Source organism: Syngnathus floridae, chromosome 4, assembly GCF_059516105.1.
Source record: "Syngnathus floridae isolate MCC-2025c chromosome 4, RoL_Sflo_1.0, whole genome shotgun sequence".
Taxonomy (NCBI): domain Eukaryota; kingdom Metazoa; phylum Chordata; class Actinopteri; order Syngnathiformes; family Syngnathidae; genus Syngnathus; species Syngnathus floridae.
Genome location: NC_142416.1, coordinates 20,828,666 through 20,849,402, shown reverse-complemented (window position 1 = coordinate 20,849,402; position 20,737 = coordinate 20,828,666). Strand labels below are relative to the sequence as shown.

The following is a 20,737-nucleotide window of genomic DNA, read 5'->3' as shown; positions in this document are numbered from 1 at the left end:
CATTAGTTCATTTCTTTTTTTTTTTTTTTTTTAAAAAGTATTATGATCAGTACTGGTGGGTCACAGTTGGGAATTCACAAGTCATTGGTACTTTGAACACATGAGGGGGCCCTGCAGGGCTTCTGACATTCACACGGCCTGCGCAGGGCGGGCTGGTCGTGGTATTTGTTACTGCATTTACTTTTATTTGCCTCAAATGAACGGTTCGCCTGCTCCCTGTGCACTGAGTGACAAAGAAGAAAAAGATCATGCTGCAGAGTGCTGCCACACTTTTTATATACACGTACTGTACATTCAAATTGATCGAGAAGCGATTTATTCGACATAGCGGATGTAGGGGAGAAAGAACACCAGAGACGAGCGTCCTTCACGGTTGCTATGGCGACGTGTGAGGTAAAACAGTGTTTTGCATGGACTCACAGCAGGCAGGTCAACGTGTCACTTTTTTAAGGGAAGAAGGGGGGGGGGGGAGTCTTTGAGGAGGCATTTTTACAAAAAAGACAAGTCAAAAGGGTATTTTACTTGTTGATACGTCTCATATGAAATATTGTAATATTAGACAATTTGATGGAATCACGTTTTAGCGGAGGTGAATAAACCAGATTTTTTGGGAGGACATTGAAATTCAGCAATACAGGTATTAAAAGACAGAAAATCTCAAAAGTAGCGAATTTCCTCGAGAAAATCTGAACAAACATTTTAAGCAGAACATTTGAAACAACATTCCAATCCAATGAGCATAAAATCGGAATGTTGCAAGTTAAACAAAAAAATCATCAGACGGAACTACACACAAGTTGGACTATTAGAGGGGAAAACGTTATCATTTCAGAAAATACAATACCACCAAAAATTCAGAATTTTACAAAGTGTCAAACCATGATGTGATTCCCCCCCCCCCTTAAAGTAGAGCGTGCGCGTTACCTGCCATGGCAAATGGCTGAGAGCTTCCGAGGTAAAACTTTTTTTTCCCTTATTGCAGGAAACAAAAACTGCATGAGCATGCAAAGCCGAGCGCGCGCACATCCTGAGGGTGCGCGCGCGCTCCGGCTTCTTCCGAGGTTACCACGTATCTAAAGAGCGCGTTTGTGTGATTTGTCTCTGGCGGGCGAGCAAGCGAGCGAGCGGGCTCGGGTCGGGCCGCCTTTCTCAAGTTTGACCAGCTTTGATTTTTTTTTTTTTTTTTAAACGGGACATTCACCACATCGCCATTAGGGGGCCCTAACAGGAAAAATCCACCCCACGTCAGGAGAATTTCGACTCTAATTGAAGACTGACCATCCACTTCTGCCGTTCGGACAAATTAAACTTTGAATGAAGGTCTTTGTGTTGGGGAAAAAAACCAACTGAAACTTTAGTGATGACCTCACAGTAGTGCAGGCAAATTTTCAATCTACATTGGGAGTGAGAAAGTTCAGAACCGTAACTCCCCAAAAAAGTCTCAAGACCCCTCCAAAAAGTCGTAAAACAAGTTGTCAGTCAGTCTTAATCGGGATTGACCGTGTTTGCGGGGTGGAGTTTTCCTTTAACATTCCTTTCGCAAAATTTGATGGCGGTCATCCGTACATTTGGGGGTTTTTTGGCCTCTATCGTACGACAACAAAGAAAACTCGCCACCTTTTCCCACACATTGGAGAAAAACGACAAATTCCACTTGATGTTGCCTCTCGAGTGTCCTTTCTACAGTTAACACAAGGCATCAAAAAAAAGACAAGTACAAAAAGATACAAGGTTAAAAACTCAAAGTAGAAAAAGCACCCTGTCTGCCCCAACCCTCAGAACTTGTCCCGTTACAGCCTCCAAAAGGGAAGCGACAAATTGAGCATGCTCACAAAGGTGCAAAGGGTTTTAGTGCCATCTCGGGCTTCCCCAAAGGTGATTTCTTCAAATCAAGACGACTCCAAACTCTGCTCCCTTTTGTCACTCACTCCCAGCGAAAGGCCGGCAACAAAACAGACGGACGGTGTACAACTTCCCCATTTGGTCTCTGTCGGACACGTTAAGGAGTTGACAAGATCACATTAGCGTTAGTGCTCTGCTTTTAAGGTGCGCGCGCGCAAGAATACAGTGATAGACTCCCCCCCCCCCCCCCAAAAGAACAAATTACAATCAAAGCTACAGGGGACATGGCCCTCCGGTCGCGGCGAGGAAAAACATTCAGGCAGCAGCGCTGATTTCAAGTCAACGCACTTTGGATTCATCGATTGTATTTTTGTTTGTTCGTGTTGATTCGGAAAAACGTTCAGTCGCCTTGCAGCTTTGCCAACAATTACGACGATTCTCCTTCATAATATATTCAAATCAAAATTCGCAAGCTTCTGACCTCTCAGTGATACAAAATGCTTGAAAATCAAGCCATCATGTCAGCTCATTTTTTTGCCACAATAGTCTTTAGACCTCAGCACTCAAAACCCCGACTTGTGCAGCGCCGCTACACCAGAGTCAAATTTACCAAACGAACCTTGGAAAGAATAAAAGCAAAAAGTCCAAAGATGACAAAAGTTTTGAGTCGAGTCCACCATATTCTCGTAGCATTGCAAGGAAGTCATGTTTCACAACGCTGCTACTACATGATGACGAAGAATGGTCGCAATGGGAGGAATCCACATTGAAACGAGAAGCGAGTCAGAAATGTGTCAAAAGTAAGGTGCGGAGTTCTCTTTTTTTTATGCTGTAGGAAAAGAGACCCAAAACCTTTCAGTCAGTCCGAATATTGTACGACTGGAGTCACGAGAAGAAAAAAAAAAACCAACAACCCCAAAACAATTTGGGCTTGAATAATTAGTTCTAAATTTTGTGAATTTTAATCAAGTTGAAAAAAGGAAAAATTTGGCAATTCTAAAGGGAAAAAAAAATGCGTAATGAGGACAAAAGCCAGCACTAGTCATACAATAAAATTGTACTTTTTGCAAGACAAACGGTGTCATTTTGCAAGAAAAAGCCTTCTCATTACAAAGATAAAAAAAAAAAAAAAAAACATTTTGACATCCCAGCATTACAATCGCCACTTTTTAACGAAAGACTCTTCGATATTCAACACGTTGGACTTTGTAAGGGGAGAAAATAAATGTCATTTGCAAGAAAAAGTCACCGGACATGGCAGTCATTTTTGACAAGTCGTAGATTAGCGCAAAAAGATTCATACCGTTTGGGGGAAAGGTGCAAAGATGCGAGAATTGTCGTTTTCAGGAACATTCAAAAGGATGTCCGCCCGTCTCAGCACCACAATTGCAATAAAAGCCAAAGGAAAAAAAAAAAAAAAAAGCTAAAATCATTGTACAATAACCCCGCCCCCTTAAGGATGCAAAAATACGTGCTTCTTTCTCTAAACTACGATACAACTATAAGCGTTCGTACGCATGTTAATCGGGAGTAGGATCTCGCCTCTCCACAGCTACAGGTTTCACATGTGTAAAAAAAGACATTTTAGTGAAATGTATAGAAAGAAAGCTCTTCAAAACGTCAAGTTTGATGTCCAACTTTTGGGCCAAATATGTGAAATGAAGACGGCTCTCAAAGGGGCGTTTCTGCGACAGCGACAACAAATGCTTTTTTTTCTTGGGCGCGGCAATCATTGCAGGATTCATGCCAACGCTTTCCGACGTTTCAATTTCAGCCTCTGTTAGATCACGCTTAAAAACCATCACAGCGGCCACCATTTCTTTGCTCCTTTCTATTGTGTTACTGTTGTGGTGGACCTTTGTCATCATCAGATTGCAGCGTTTCAAAAAGATTTTTAGTGCAACATGAGCGCACGGCAAAGTTGCTTTGTTGATGTTTTGTTTTTTTGGGGCGTCCATGGGGGGGGCTGCAGAGGTTTACGTAAACAAACATGCAGTGCAGGTGTTTAAATTCGAGAAGCTTCCTGCTTGCGTCTGGATTGCGACTGCCGCAGTGGCTCTTCGCCTGTCCTAGGAGATTAACACACACCCCTCCTCCTCCTCCCTTCTTTTCCTCCTCCCTTTCTTCTTTCCTTCACGTCTGGCACGATTAGAATTCGCTCGGTTCAACAGTCTGGTCGATATCGCGCTTCCGATTGTGGGTGGGGAGAGGACAGACAGACAGACAGACAGACAGACAGACAGACACCCTCCCATCCTCATTTTTTCCTGCCTAAACAAAAAAAAAAAAGGCAAAAAAAAGAAAAGAAATGTGCATTAAACCCATCCCCTAAAACTAACAGGCAGAAAGTTGAAGGATTTGGGATGAGGCTCGTGATGTGCACGTTTTTAGCATTGGAGCTACATTTAAAAGCCATCGATGAAGACAAGGCCTTATTTGTACATTCAAATGGATATGAACGTGATTTTGGCGCAGAAAATGCGCACGCGGGTACGCGCGTGCGTGCGTGCGTGCGGCAGACAAAAACAAACACACCGCCCACGCAGTATGAGCATTCAACGTGCGCGCGATGGCACTCTGTCTGTCTGACACACGCCATAAAAGGAATGTGTGAGGAGACGCATGAATATGCGCACACATATGAGGCAGTCATAATGTCTTGGAGGGGAGGGGAGGGGAGGGGAGGGGAGAGGAGGGGGCATGGCAGGGCGGAGCGGGGCGGGGCAGGGTGGGGCCTCACCCTGTCCTCGTCTTCCTTGTCTGTATATTTACGGTGGTGCGTTTAAATCAGCGTACTGGAAGAAATGTGCCCCCCCCCCACACACACACACACACAGGTGTACAGGGAGGGAGGGAGGAGGCACTTATTCCATGAAGCCTCTTTGGATTAAAAAAAAAGAAAGTCACAACAAATCATAGAAAAGAATTGTAAACACTTTAGTTTTAAGATTGCGCTTAGCTGTTAGACCAGATAGAAAAGACTGGCGTCGATTGGTAGAGGAACTCGAATCGCTTGCTTTTTTTTTTTTTTTTTGCTGCCCTCTCAAACGCAAAGCCCGGTTGGGGATAAGGTGCTCAAATGTTGAAAACATGACGTGGAAAAGGGAGTCGGATCAGAACCCAAAAGACAACTTTGATGAAACTTGTGTGGAGGATCTGGTTCCCATGGCAACACTCAGTAGCATTGCATTCAAGGAAAAATGGGTATGGCACGAGCACACCCACAGGAGGAAGGGCCGCCGCCGCCGCCGCTGCCGCCGCCGCCACCGAGACGCGCGCGAGCGACATGCTAGACGGGAGAAGAATCCCGGGATTCTGGTATATGCTGCCTTGTGCGGGCCGGCAAAAAGCGAGCGATGCTGAAGACGGAGAGAAACACGGCAAGCGGCCGCAGGTTGGGGGCGACCGCCCGTCCAAACATCCGTCGCTCCGTTCACTCACTTAAAACAAAGCGCCGGCGTCGTCTCCTCCGGCACCGCCGCTGTCCTGGAGGGCCTCGCCGGACGTGGCCCCGCTGTCGTCGGCCCCGGTCGCCGCCTCCATGGAGGCACCGTCAAAGCCTTGCTCGCCGCCCAGCCCGTCGGCGTCCATCTTGACGTTGTCGGCCAGGAAAGTGGAATAGGCGTCGCTGTCGGCCATCAGGAGTTTGAGTTTGGGGATCCAACTCTTGCGGACCACGCGCCGGGCGTTGGTGCACATATCGGCGGCGATGGCGTTCATCTCGCTCTCCCGGAAGCTGGGCGCAAAGTTCTGGCAGTAGACTGAGGAAAAAGAGGACGTTTAGGTGGCGAGCGGCGCAGCGCGCCTGGCAAGGCCGGCGGCAAGCGCCTCACATTTGACAGCGTGCAGCACTCGGTTGTCCAGCGGCTTGCGACTCGGGTCGTTGGTGGACGAGCGGATGCCTGTCCCGCAGCTGTTGGCCAGCGTGCTCCTGCGTGAGAGACAAACAGAGAGACAGAGAGAGAGAGAGAGAGAGAGAGAGAGAGAGAGAGAGAGAGAGAGAGAGAGAGAGAGAGAGAGAGAGAGAGAGAGAGAGAGAGAGAGAGAGAGAGAGAGAGAGCAAAAAATAAAAAAACAGCAGATGTAAGTTCATGGATATAGAAAAAAAAAAACACATTTTAAAAATATAGATTTTACTCCACGTCTATTTACCAGTGACAAAAATGTCATTTCATTAAAAAATAGAAGGATGAAAATAAAAGTGAAGTGAAAACAAACAATTTCAAATAAATGTCAACCCTGTCGCCATACTATTTTTAAAATATGTATTTTTTCAATTTATAAAAAAATAACACAATGTGCCTAACATTTTAATAGCTACGTATTCGGTATTTTTTTTTTTTTTTTTTAAATAAAACTGATCCAATGGATGACAGATAAAAATGTGACTTCAATTGTAATCATTTTCAACTTATTTACAATTTTTAAACCCTTTAAAAGGAAGGCATTTAAAAAAAACAAAAACAGGTCACTCACCTGTCAAAAAAGGCGGCCAGCAGCCGCCTGAGCAGAACTTTGTGCCGCGTGCCGGCGCTGACGTGGCAGTTCATGAGCTGTGCCCGTGAGATGAACACGGCGGTGCCGCTCACCAGCTCCAGCTTCTCGGCCGGGTCGCCCTCCTCGTAGAGCTTGGGATGGCAGCGGTTGCCGATCTGGCCGATGAGCTCCGACGGCAGCGACGCCAGCTCCTGCCGGGGGCGCCCGCCCCGCCGCCCCGCGTCTGGGGCGGCGTCAGGCAGCGCCTCCACCTTCTCACCGGACACTGTGAGGGCCAAAGGAGACATCAGGCCGACTTGAACAACCATAAAAGGGGAGGGGGGGGGGGGGGGGGGGGAAGTTCAGGGTTCCTCCACATTTTGGCGGAAAAAAACCAAAAACATTTGTTGGCTAATTCATTATAAATAAATACACCAGAATTTATAACTATTAAATACGAGACATTTGTTAACGCTTAAAACAATAAAGCTCAGAGTTCCTACACATTTTGGCGGAAAAAAAACAAAAACATTTGTTGGCTAATTCATTATAAATAAATACACCAGAATTTATAACTATTAAATACGAGACATTTGTTAAAGCTTAAAACAATAAAGCTCAGGGTTCCTACACATTTTGGCGGAAAAACAAACAAACAAACAAACAAACATTTGTTGGCAAATCCATTATAAATAAATATACCAGAATTTATAACTATTAAATACGAGACATTTGTTAAAGCTTAAAAGAATAAAGCTTTAAATTGATAAATTATAGTTGAAACTAATTTGCACTCAAACAAAAAAAAAAACAGCTGTTCTTTTTGGGGCCGATTTAAAACAGCAAATATGGGACGATTAAATGGGTGTCCCCAGTGACAAACGTTTTTTGTTTGGGTGGGGGTCACTCGGCCCCAGGAGATGCGGTTGGTATTTGTCACCTTGGAGACGTTTCACGTGATCAAATGGGACGTGACTCGACTCAAGCGTCTCAAAGCGGCGAGGGAAGCGTGGCGTGGCAATGGAACTGAATCGGATTTGACTCAAGCGTCTGAAAGCGGCGTGGGAAGCGCGGCGGTGCTGACCTGCGGCGTTGGCGTTGAGCATGCTGTACATGGTGTAAATGTTGCAGATTTGCCTGTACTGCTCTTCGGCGCTCTCGTCCGTCATCTCGTCCTCTTCCTCGTCGTCGTGGTAGCTGATGGGCGAGTCGCTGGTGTATAGACTGAGGGTGCCGGGACTGGTGCCTTCAGGGGTTCCGCCGTTATTGCTGCTGCTGTTGTTGTTGTTGGCGGCGGCGGCGCCCCCAGGCAGTAACGAAGGGGCGGACCCCCGCCCGGAGCAATCCTGGCCAGCGGCGTTGGAGCTGAATGAGGAGGAGGAGGAGGAAGAGTAGCGCGCCGCCTTTCTTTGGGCGCCTCCGGAAGCGCCCCCTCCGTTGCCCCCCTCCCACAGCCGCTTCGCCACCGGGATGCAGACCACCGAGTAGGGGAAGCCCTCAGGCTGAAGACAAGGAAAACCATTTGTTTGCTTCAATTGTATTCAATTGTTTGTACTGGGAAGAAGTGACGCAATGATAGCTCTGTCTTTCACTGTAGTGTTTGATTAAAGAGTCTTCCGCCACAACCTCTTGGCCCCGTTGCAAACGTGAAAGTACCCTATTTTCCGGACTATAAGTCGCAGTTTTTTTTCATAGTTTGGCCGGGGTGCGACTTGTACTCAGGAGTGACTCATATGTGAAATTATTAACACGTTGTTACTTACTCAGTATAGTTGATCACTTCAGGTTATTTTCAGACTAAACCGCACTAAACCAGGCCTGTGGACTAATTGGGTCCCCAACTGACGACGAGTCAGATGTGAGCGCAGCATCTACTTCCAGGGTTAGCCGAGTTGTTCATAAGTAAAGATTTCGATGGATTTAATGATTTGGAGTGACGCGGATGGTTTGATAAACTTTTTAGCATGTTATAGTTATTTGAATAACTCTTAATATGTTACGTCAGGCACATTCTCAGTTCCTTGTTTATGTGCTATTCATTATGTGCTATTGTTTATTGCCATTCAAGATGATACGTCTGTTCTCGGTGTCGGATTTTATCAAATACATTTCCCCCAAAATTACGACTTATACTCCGGATGCGACTTGTATGTTTTTTATTATGCATCTTATGGCTGCTGCGACTTGTACTCCAGAGCGACTTATAGTCCGTATAATATGGTAGTCCACCCTGTCACCTGTTGCGATGGAGGAGCGGCGGCCGTCTGCTCCGTCTTCACCTTGCAGGCGGCGGCTCTGGCGGCAAGCGGCGTAGCGCCGGGCCCTCCCGTCGTGGGAGTGAGGGGACTCTGCGGCTCCGTCTCCTCGACGTGGAGGCCCTGCGAGTCGCAGCTGGGGGACGAAACCTGCCAAAGACAGAGAAAGAAAATGCAGACTTTTGCCGATGCGCCGTTTTGACGGACAGCCCGACGGCGTCCCGCCGGCACCTTGAGGAAAAACTCGGTGCCCTTCTCCATGATCTGCTGGATCTGCAGAAAGCCGGCGGTGTACATGAGCAGGAACTGGTCGCCCACGTTCATGCTGAGGCGGCCCGTGTAGCAGAAGGCCAGGATTTGACGGAAGCTCTGCGGCTGCACGGCCGCCGGCAGCTCCACCACTGAGCTCTTGCCGCCGCCGGCGTTGAACAGGTCGCGGAAGTACGACGAGCTGGCCGCCAGCACCGCACGGTGGGCCTGCAAACGCAATTTTGTCAGCAAAGAAACGTACCAAGAAACCGACCGGGCCCGTTCGCCGACGGACGCGAAATTGCGGAGATGAAAGCTGCGCCTAATTTTTACCTCACTTGAGCAATGCTGTTGTTCTTGTCTTTATTTGCGCCGTGTGATGGCAAGCAAACCCCCCCTGGGGGCGGGGTGGGCTGGGGGGGTAATACTCGGAATTTCGGAAGACGCAAGAGGGCACAGACAAAACATTGAAGGTGGCTCCGAATGCAGCGCGCTATTTTCTTATCTTGCCGATTGAGCGCCGCGACAATCACTGAGGGACTCATTAAGCCTGTTGTCGGGGGGGGGGGGGACGATTCGCTCGAGCGAACTCTCGGAAAATGAGCACGCGGATTCTTTGGCGCAAAGGCCAACGAATTGACAAACGACAAATGCGGCAAACTTGGTGGAAGGTGCGAATGCGCGCTATAATGCCGTATTTTCTTTTTTTTTTAAACGAGCATGGGCTCGACACGGACAGTCGACACCGGTGAGTGAGAAAACGAGGCGGTGTCGGCGTGCCAAGGACCTTGAAGGCGTGTCCTTTGACCACCACGGAGACGTCGCAGTAGAGACCCTGCAGACGCTGCTCGTTCAGGCACTCCAGGACATTGTTGCCAAAGTTGGGGATCGCCATCTGCAGCGTCTGAGCCATCACGCCGGGCCCGGCACCGCCAGCGGCTCTGCGCAGAGGACAAAGCAAAAAAAAAAAATTGCCTCAGCCAGCGTAGTCCAACTCTGTGGCATTTTCTTGGGTGCTTTGTGGCCCACTCTTGCATTTTCCCCGGCGCTCGGTCAATGCGGAGCCACTTATGTAACGCGTCTGTTTCCCACGTCACAGCCAGCCGTGATCAAAAAGCGGAGCGACGCTCGACGGCACACTAAATAATCCGCTCTTCATAACAGATTGTGTTCAAGTGTGACTCACTTGGCCATCCACAAGTGAGTGATTTGTCCAATTGTTAGGTTCAGATTCAGCAAAAGGATCAGCAGACAAAACCAGTGAGACAGAATGTTGAGTCTTTTCTCGCGAGGAGTGCAAACAGACTTACATCAATCCGAAATACACTAAAGGTCTTGTTTACACTCCTCTCTTTTTATTTAGGAATGCCCTACCTACAATGTGAGACTAGCCCCTGATAGGTGGGGGGGAAAGCGTGGGCTTTGTCTCAGGAGTGAAGAAACGAGATTCTATGTGAAACTAGAAGTCGCGGACAGGATCCCACGAGAAACGAAAAGCGAATGTTATGGGAAACAAAGTAGTCATGTGAAAAGAGTGCATAGACAAAATGACATGTGCAGACATCAACATCTTGGATTCCCAGATGTGTAGAAGGTCAGGAAACCCCAGACAGCATCGTTTGACTTGTTGTGGACTGGGTGATGTCTGCAAGAAAAAACAGCAAGCATTCTGCGCAATAACTTTATTAATAAGTACGCATTAGGGAACGCATGATAACATATATATACAATTTATCTAACAATTCCCCCCTGTTTTATCATAAGTTCCCGGAGAACAACACATCACCCACATGGCCACTTCAAAAAGATTTTCAGCCATGGGATCACATTTCGCAAGAACTAACTTACACACAGGAGGAAACTGAGTCATAACCGGCAAAGCTAGGGTCAAGAAACAAACCGGACAGGTGTACCACAATAGAGTCGCCGACCGGGTCGTCACTAGAGAAGGAACCCGCGTCGATCGAAAGGTCATCCCTTTGGAGCAACGGGAAAGTCTCAGCTGGTGGAGAGATAGCAGTTGTAATTAGTCTGTTAATTAGGGACCGGAGACAAGGGATGCAACAACATCCACACAAGGTCAAAATGGCAGAGAAAACGGCTATGGAGACCAGGGCAGAGGAAACCAGGGTGCGGTACTTTCCGAACACGTTCAACCAGTCGGTCCAAACGTCTGTGTTCACCCCACTGTGCTCCTTCATCTCCCCGTTCAAGGTCCGCAGGCCCTCAAGGGCCTGGGACAGGCTCCCGCCGGCTGCAGCATTATTCGGAATAAACGTGCAACATTGCTCACCGAACATGGCGCAGACACCGCCCTCCTTTGAGAGTAGCATGTCAAGGGCCATTCGATTCTGGAAAGCCATGAGGGAGGTAGCGGCCAGTTGGGAGTGGACCGCCCTGAAACCCGCCTCGGACCAGTTTCCAAGCCTCTGCACGTTGTAATGGACGTAGTTAATCCTGTCAACATTTTTGTTAATAGTACACCACCAACACAGGGCGGATTCAAAACCAGCTGCTATCTGATTCACCAGCTTATACTCATCCGGTACTCCTCTAGGAACACCAATGGCGTCAATGTAAGTTGGATTAGCCGCGCCCCGCCACTCGGCGCTTCGTTTCGTTCTCTGCCAGAAACGGGAACCACGGACTTAGCAAAAGATGTTAGATCATAAGAGGACATCGGTAACAAATGAACAGGTAGCAATAGGGTCACCAAAGGCAAAATAATAGAAGAAGATGTGTTAGGAGCCACAGTAAACATTAATGAGTTATTATAAGCCCAAGACAAAAGCCATGGTACACAGGTAGGAACACGGACGGCTCCTGGAACACAAACAACATGATCAAAAGGGGATTTAGCGTCGCGCTTATGTCTAGCAAGTTCTCCCCATGAGCCACTCATGTTTTTTGGATCTCCTCAGAGTCAACACCCTGAGCTTCGGGTTGGTGTCTTGGAAATTGGCTTCTGCTAGCTTTCGTGTCAACCCTGGATCTTGGCACCAGGATCAGGCACTATTACCAGACTTTGCTCACCTTCCGTACTTTAGGTTGGGTCTGCAGAGATCACCTTTTTACAATGAGATAAATGAATCCACGTGTTGCGTTCGGCTATTGTCAAAGCATTAGGTGTCGTGAGTAGTACCAAAAAAGGACCTTCCCACTTGGGTGAATGCCAATTCTTCCTCTTGATACTCCTGATCAAGACCCAGTCTCCCGGTACCACTTTGGGGTCTTCCTGCGGAGAAATGGGTTCATCATCAGTGTTATTAGTTAGATTCTTTTGACGTTCCAACATTTTTCTCATGTAATCAGCTAACGTGGCTTCCTCGGGGATCTCCCATGTGTTCTTGAACTGAGGAAGCCTGTAGGGTCTTCCAAACATGGTTTCATAGGGAGTTAGCCCTGTTGTACTTGTAATATTTATGTACATTTTGACCAGGTCTAAGCACTGAGTCCATGGTCGTTTGGTTTCTTCCATACATCTCTTTAATCTGTTTTTTATAGTCGCGTTAGATCTCTCAACAACTGATTGCGGACGATAGGAACAACGGTTCTTTAGATTTATGTGGAACATTCTCCCAATGTTATGCACTATTTGATTTACAAAATGTGGTCTATTATGACCTAACAATATTCTTTTCCTTCACATTTATGTAATTGGATTTAATCCATATGTATTGTCTGAAACGGATACAACGGAGTCAGGAATTTCCCTCTCTGAGGTCCTAAATTGCCTTGTGGGTTATGTTTAGCACAGATCAAAATTGTCGTGAAAAAGCTGCAAAGCCGTATGTTGTATAAATAGCTTCAACTTGTTTCACCATACCCCCCGTCGAGACATGGGTGACCCCATGACTCGAAATAGCAGCCCATTTGAACAAGTTACGAGGCAAGACATGGAGCAGGCCCTCCGCAGCGGCCTTAGCGGATTTGTCAGCAAAAGCATTACAGAGAGACACAGGACCAGAGCACGCAGTGCGAGCAGCACACTTGCAAACCGCCATCGTTAAAGGCAGCTGGACAGTGCCCAAAAGTCGAGTCAGTAATGCGGAATGGGTTGACGGGCTCCCCTGCAGAAGTTATCATGCCACGGTTGCTCCACTGCCGAGCAAACACGTGCACTGCAGCAAAAGCATACTGACTATCAGTCCAGATAGTGACGGATCTGTTTGCGAACAATTTGCAGGCCCCAGTCAAAGCAATGAGCTCAGCGGCCTGTGCAGACATAGCGGATGGCAGTTTAGCAGCCTCCAAAACCATGTCGGCAGTAACAATGGCACACCCAGTAAGGGTCACACCAGATTCATTTTTCGTAGAATACCCATCAACAAAAACCACATGACCATCTGGCAGAGGCGTATCTTCCAAACCAGGCCGAGCCTTTGCAATCTGTTGGGCAGCATCGACACAATCATGGAATCCGCCGTCGTCAGGAAGGGGAATGAGAGTGGCAGGATTGAGTGTTGTGCATCTTTCAACGGTCAGATGCAGCTGAGACAGCAACGTAGCCATGCAAGAAAGATGACGTGCAGGCGACAGAAAAGTCACTCACTCACTCACTCACTCACTCACTCACTCACTCACTCACTCACTCACTCACTCACTCACTCACTCACTCACTCACTCACTCACTCACTCACTCACTCACTCACTCACTCACTCACTCACTCTGACAATCAATTAATCAATCATCCAATCAATCAATCACACAGGTGTTAACTAATTTGTAATTATATCGCAAGCAATTCCTAATCCTACTTTACCTTTGTATAAGGCACAGGTGTCAAAATGTGCTTCATATTCATGTCATTACTCGAATTGCAAAGTATCTTCCCTCTTAATAATGTTGTAAGTTTAAATATTAGACCAGTTCGTATTTGTCTGATTTGAAAGCGAGTTACTCGTCAGCTCGTTTTGCAACTCCCACAATATGAGGCGCTCACACATCTACTCGGGTATACCAGTCATACCAGCCCTCCAAAAGAAGCCATGACTACACCGCGGCCCGCGAACAAATTAGTTTGACACCCCTGGCACAAGGGATAGCCTTCTCATTAATCAATCGCGTATCTTAAATCATGCTTCGCCTCCTTTGAAGCGACTATGTACTTCAAACCCAAACGGCACCATTTTATAGGGAAAAAATTTGTCGAATATATTCGTCATCGACATAACACTGGCCGCATGTAAATTTGCTCTACATGCAAATTCGCATGTAGAGCATTTTTAAGTTGTTGATCATAGACATCAGTTGAACACTCTTTTAGGTCTGTGTCTAAAGTCTTCAAACAACTCATCTTGTTTTTTGTTTAGTTCGGCCAATGTCTGTGTAATTCGCTCTACGTTGGAATTTTTTTTTTTTTTGTTCCTGCCCAATAGTTGGTCAATTTGTATTTGTAATGGCACCCCGTTATATTCCAATGGACGGCCCTGGAGATTAAAAGGACTCCAGGTGCCTTTAACGCTTGCCCAATGTTTGGTTAAGGATGCCATGAAAACCTGTTGTACTTCATCACCTCTAAAATTATAGGAAGCAATGAGTTGTTTAATTTGGGTAAAAAGACGGAAAGGATGGTTCGCTTTGCCATGCCACAACATCTGTCTTTGTAATTTGATCATTTTTCTCATCTTCATTCATCACATTCGTAGCTGCGATTCTTAAGCGAGCTCGCGCTGACACTGTGTCATCATCTTCCTGTCTGTGCAACAGCAAGTTCTTTTTTATCTTTTCTTTGTCTTCCTTACCTTTCAATTTTCCTCTCATCTGGGAAAATGAGAATGTAATTTTGCTTTTTAATTTTTAATTTTAAGTCTCGCAAAATTGCTATATCCTTACCGCGCTGAGATAAACTGTTAAACATATCTTTAAACAAAACCAATCTATGCTCCTGCAGAGACTCTTCAAAATGGGACCCAAATGTCAGATTACAAATCAAACCTCCTCCTTCACTCCCACATTTCTTGATAGAACAGTCTACTTAGCCAGACACTGTCATATCATACTAGATAATGGCCTGCAAATTAAATATAATGTTGTTGCTGTGGTCCCACAAAACATATGACTAGAATTCGGACAATTACTAACCCCCATCAATTGATAAATTATCTCCTCACTAAAGTCCTAGCCTGCTAACCTATCTGCATCAAGAAGACATTTGCAATGCAGGGGATAAGAGAATAATGATAACACCATTGATTTCTAAGCTTTAACCTAATTTTATCCAGTTCTACAATGTGTGTTTTCTCTTACTCTCACATTTTTATGAAGGTTGGGCACTCTCCTCGTCGGATGAGTTTCTGCCCACAACCGTCATATTATTCTATAATTTCTAATTTTTACATTTAACAACGCAAATCTGATGAACCATTGTCTATCACACCGTTTTCGTGCACCAATTTAACGCAATTCCAACCTTTATAACGAACTGATACACAAAGACAAACATACACAGAAACAAACACACGGGCCCACAACATAGACATGACAATCTTCCCAGCTGGTAACAAGGGTGGGGGGAGCAACTGAAGTGCGGAGAGCCTCGCCACCGCCACGTCGCATAATGCAACCACCTCTGTCCAAAATATGCATTCGTCAAGATATTTTATATTTCCGGTGTCGACCCCTTGCATTTTAATTCATGTCGGGGTAGCGACTCTTGTTTGCTATTTTGATGTTCCCATGGTTCGTTTGTTTAATTTTCGGAGTTGGCAATTTGAATGGCACCTACAGTGTCCTAAAGTCAATTTAATTCACAGGACAGTGGTAAAATATTCAATGAGTGATAAGTCTCCTTTCCTCTGCCCTCACAAAACCACTGTTTACATAAAGGAGAGCTCAAATGAGATCACTCCAAGTCAAACCATACACACACACACACAATGCGCATTATCGTCTCACAGGCAAGCAGGGGAGTCCGCCCTCCCGTGGAACTTAACAAAATCTAAACTCTTCAACCTTCCTATTGTGTAAGAAAAACCCTATTCTTGCTTTTTCCCCAAAGCCAATATAAAACCTATCTTTTCACGGATAAAGAAGCCAAACCAGCGAAACCAGAGTTAAAAAACACCACAGATGGCAGCAGAAAGCTAACACTAACACCCTAGGAAGGTTAATTAGGAGGCCCACGACACCTCAGCGGAATTTAACTGCTCCAAATTACCTGTACTTCTCTAGAAAACAGATGGGTCCGCTTTCCCATGGAATTTAACTGACTTATCAGTCAGGGGACTCCAACATCCCAGCGGAATTTACTGTTTCTAATTGCACTTGATAGGGTCTAGAATTGTCAAGGTTTTAAGTGACCCCTTGTCACTGCACTTTCATTACTTTCAACAGAATCAAGATTCGTACTCACAGTCTGCTGGGCCTTTCCCCGGATGTTCTCGTCAACCTCTCCAGCGTCCAACCGACTGATCGAGTCAGCCCCGTGAAAAGGGTTTCCTCAATATGCCTTGGCCAAGGACTTGTCCTGCGTCGAAAAGTCGGCCGGAGCCAGAAATAGTCCTATTGAGATTCCGGAACGAGCCCCCAAAAATCTGTTAGGTTCAGATTCAGCAAAAGGATCAGCAGACAAAACCAGTGAGACAGAATGTTGAGTCTTTTCTCGCGAGGAGTGCAAACAGACTTACATCAATCCGAAATACACTAAAGGTCTTGTTTACACTCCTCTCTTTTTATTTAGGAATGCCCTACCTACAATGTGAGACTAGCCCCTGATAGGTGGGGGGGAAAGCGTGGGCTTTGTCTCAGGAGTGAAGAAACGAGATTCTATGTGAAACTAGAAGTCGCGGACAGGATCCCACGAGAAACGAAAAGCGAATGTTATGGGAAACAAAGTAGTCATGTGAAAAGAGTGCATAGACAAAATGACATGTGCAGACATCAACATCTTGGATTCCCAGATGTGTAGAAGGTCAGGAAACCCCAGACAGCATCGTTTGACTTGTTGTGGACTGGGTGATGTCTGCAAGAAAAAACAGCAAGCATTCTGCGCAATAACTTTATTAATAAGTACGCATTAGGGAACGCATGATAACATATATATACAATTTATCTAACACCAATTGTCCTTAAATGTCTCATCTATCCATCCTCCGTGTGTCAGCTGTTGCCTTCAAGGACCTCGGGAACACGGCAAACGGCTCAAACCTGACAGCTTCCGCACTCGTTATTTGTGTGATGCGTGTTGATGCTAGGGTAGCAAAAAAAAAAAAAATCGTCTTGGGTTTGAGCCGCAAAACCGATGTAAAAATGCGCAACGGGTCGCGGCCGCGATCCACCATTTTGACATTTTGGACTTTGCGGCCTCTGGCGACAGTCGAGACGACGGCGCGGCTTCCGGGTGTAAATATGTGTGGCGGCGTGAATAAAAAGCAGACGGTTGCCATGACGACAAGCCACCGTGCCTCATAAATTAAAGCCCGGCGTGCCGATAACGCGCGTTGAGAAGCGGACTCGAGACAAAAGGCGCAGATCATCCAGACGTCATCCGAGGACGGGGGACGGCGAGGTTGTCCGGGAGGCAAAAAAGACAGTTCAATTGGCGTCACTTGACCTTTGAACCAAGGAGCGGGGGCCCCTTGTGCCCCATTTGAACAATGAGCAGCTAACACACACAGACACACACACACACACACACACACACACACAATGAAGAAGGAAGTACTGCAAATGTGGAACGTCAATGTCATTCGGAATACGGATGCCGTGATGGCACAAAATCAAGTGACTAAAAGGAGAAAGCCCTTCTTAAAATTAGCGGTACACTCTATAAGACGTCGGTGACATCTGGAGAGATGTTTTATCGCTTGTTTTTCTTGATTGGCCGCGCTGTGACGGTTTAGTGACGGGAGCGCGAGATTGGCTCGCGACCTCTGTCGCCCCCAAAGCCAATTTGCTTTTCAGAATTGCCAAGCAGCTAACAAAGTCTCGTCATCCGTGTTTACGAAGCTCTGACAGCACCTGCTCAGAAGCTCCATGATGTCGTGGTATCGGCGCGTTAGTATCAGAGCACAGGTCGGCGTCCCAAAATTCAAATTTCAAACATTGCCGCAAATACAGAACCGTAAACGGGATCCGGCTCACAGACACACAACGTAGGGTACGAAGATATTTTACAGAAGCGGGCCAGTCGTGGTGATTACACGGTCATGGCAGAAAGAGCTCAATCCACCATTTTGGAACTTCCCTCCAAAACTCTTCCACGGTCCTCATTGTCAACTTTGCAATTGAGCCAAAATGTTGTATCATCAGTCCATCATCTTTGGTGTCACCTTCATGGGAATTCACAGCGTGCAGCTCCCTGCAACGAACCCATCGTTCCAAATCGACTTCTCTGTCGCATGCGTTGCCTCCTTGAGTATTCTGTTATCTATGCGCCTCTAGATGTCATCCAAGGATACTTGTCTAAGCGCTCGCCGCCTCCCCGGCGGCAGTTCAACCGGGGTCACCTCAGCATCCAGGAAACGCAATGAGGACAAATTGCCACCACTTGACCTTTGAACCCGGGCCCCGTGCTCCCTTCAAAACAGCTGAACCTTGCCACAAAACGAACACTTCCACGTGTCAAAGTGTGAAAGGTATTGCACGGACTTACTTGGAGAAGCTCATCACTCAGAATCACTCAGCTCCGTTTCCTGCTTTAAAAAGGGTGGCCTGCCTATGTTGTTAGCACGTAGCGCGCTAAAGCTACGGCTAACGTTGCTGCCACCACACACCTCTTCACGCATTTTGTAAAGCTGCCTAAATTGCTTGCACGACAGCAATACAAATCCCCTTGGTGGCTGATACTTTCCAACCCAAGCTCCGAGGCGACGTGCTCAGCCCTCGGCGGCGGGCACTCGAGCGCTGAAATGTGGCTAGGTTTCCCCCCGTGCCCCCGCCTCCCTCCCGGCGGAACGCGAGCGCAAGAAAACTTAACCCCAAAATCAAGCCCGTTTAAAGGGAGAAATTGCCTCACTTGTGCGAGTCGAGCGCAGCCAACGTCTCGCCAGAGGAGGAGGAGCAGACGGTACCGAGAGGAGGGGGGCCACCGAACAGCGTCAGGGAGCCGGAGGACCAGGGCAGAGGGGGGAAGCGAGCTGACGTGACGGTGCCCCGCCGTGTGCCAGCCAGCCGCGGGATTTGGGAGTCCTCGGCTGGCCCGGGCCGGCGGGAGGGAGGGAGGGAGGGAGGCAGAGGAGAGGAGAGGAGGGGAGCGAAGGGAAGGGAAGGGAAAGGAGGAAGAGGAGGGGGCGGCGACGAGACAAAAATGAAGAGACCAAAAAAAGAGAGGAAAAAGCTCCTCTCCTTTTTGTTCGCATTCGCTCACGCGTTTGAGTGGAAAATGGTCGAGACGATGAAAAATGAAGCCGCTACCCGCTCCTTCGTCGCCGCCGCCGCCGCCGCCGCATTCAATGCGCTCAAAGGGGCCCCATGAAGCAACAGAACTGGACCCCCTCCATTTGAATGTCGCGTGCGTGCGTGCGTGCGTGCGTGCGTGCGTGCGGTACTTTCACGTTGATGACATAAATAACATTTCTCGTTGACGCGCTTCGACCGACTCCCGCATTTTGCTAGGGTGGTCGATATGTCGAACCGCGACATCAACAGGTCATTCCGGGACACAGACGGACGATTCCACGGCGTGGCGAGACAAGAAGCCGGGCTTCCCCAGTTGAAAGGAGTCGAAACCCCTCAAATACTGTACAAATGGCCTTTATTCTCGTTGATTACATTCGAACATTTATACAGCAACCTTCTTGTTTGGGTGGAATGCGGTAGGATGAGTGGCGGACTCGTGAAGCCACTCACCGCGAGAATAAGAGGCGGGGACGGAGGGGGATTAGTGGGCTAGCCCGCCGCCGCGACGACGAGTCCGTCGGTGCGATAAAGTTTGCCCACTTTCCACTCACCCATCCCCCCCACTGCACACGGTAGCTAGCTCAACTTCACTTTTAAGTAGTGTAAAAATTCAAAAGAATGGCTTCTTCTATACCCACACACACACACTTAAAAGCGTCACCTACCATCCACCGAATTCGTTCAACTCCCCCCCCCCCCCCCAAAAAAAAAATCGAAGACCAGAGAAGGAAAAGAAAGGGCATCACACCGCGCGTGTGCGTTGCTGCTGGGCGGCGTGTCACAAGTCACTCACCCCCTTGGCCGCTGGAACTCGTTTGAAGAGGAGTAGCAACGGCGGCGCCCGGGAACCTCGCTAATAGTGATGGTGTGTCCCTCCGCCACGCCGCAGGCAGCCATTCATTGCTGGAACTCGACGCAGCAGCATCATGAAGGCATGCACGCACGCACGCACGCACGCACGCACGCACTTCGCCCGAAGGAGGGGGGCTAACTGTAACGAAGGAGCAAAGCCTAGTTTTCAGATTTCTGGCTTCCAGACACAGCACAATCATCGATTAACCAGACAGACTGAAAATGATTTGGAGTCGCATGAAGCTATCGATCGGACTCAGGTGTTGTGTCAGGTGTTGCCTTCAGGGACGGTGTGAAATCACACATTTCCCGCAGAGCAGCTAGAGATGACGTTGTGTTCGTCAACAGTCAGAAATCACCCCTCAGACGTGACTGTTCCAAATGTTTTCTGAAGGCAGTATCCAGCCCATTTTTCCACTCAAAACTCTCATTACGGAGTTTTCGATCAGAAAATGATTTTAGCTTTCATTTCAAAAGTTATTATTTGTTTTGGATCATACTAACTACTCTACTTTGACCTAGCCCCCATTTATTTTCCCGTTTCTGGTGCCCTAATTCAGTCAACAACTTCAGACAACTTTTCACTGTCTGTGTTTAGCTCCTTCACCATTCTGGAGTTTGCCGATGAAATTATTCATGGCAGCATGCTGATGATTTTTATTACAGTGAAAGTAGGCCGAGGTGGAGGATGAGATATGGCAGAAGGATGTCTTTACCCGCC

At 47.4% G+C, this 20,737-nt stretch overlaps 1 protein-coding gene and 1 long non-coding RNA gene across 5 annotated transcripts; both read right to left on the bottom strand.

Moving 5' to 3' along the window:
• Positions 1–252: 252 nt before the first annotated feature.
• On the bottom strand, positions 253–20,304 carry nacc1b (nucleus accumbens associated 1, BEN and BTB (POZ) domain containing b). Of its 4 annotated transcripts, XM_088374143.1 has the most exons (9): positions 19,133–19,826; positions 18,782–18,959; positions 9,610–9,763; positions 8,805–9,050; positions 8,556–8,723; positions 7,403–7,820; positions 6,319–6,604; positions 5,676–5,773; positions 253–5,603 (listed from the first exon to the last, which is right to left on the bottom strand). In XM_088374143.1, exons 3-9 carry the CDS (start codon positions 9,733–9,735, stop codon positions 5,284–5,286), a joined length of 1,662 nt encoding a protein of 553 aa, XP_088230269.1. In that variant the 5' UTR covers positions 9,736–9,763; positions 18,782–18,959; positions 19,133–19,826; the 3' UTR covers positions 253–5,283. The 4 variants fall into 4 exon arrangements, with proteins under 4 accessions (XP_088230269.1, XP_088230266.1, XP_088230268.1 ...); XM_088374140.1 differs by lacking the exons at positions 18,782–18,959; positions 19,133–19,826 and adding an exon at positions 19,958–20,304; XM_088374142.1 differs by having other exon boundaries at positions 18,782–19,826.
• LOC148399939 (uncharacterized) lies at positions 10,096–16,156 on the bottom strand. The gene is made up of 2 exons (XR_015858086.1): positions 11,116–16,156; positions 10,096–10,824 (listed from the first exon to the last, which is right to left on the bottom strand). It is a non-coding gene; the product is annotated as an uncharacterized LOC148399939 (long non-coding RNA).
• Positions 20,305–20,737: the final 433 nt, after the last annotated feature.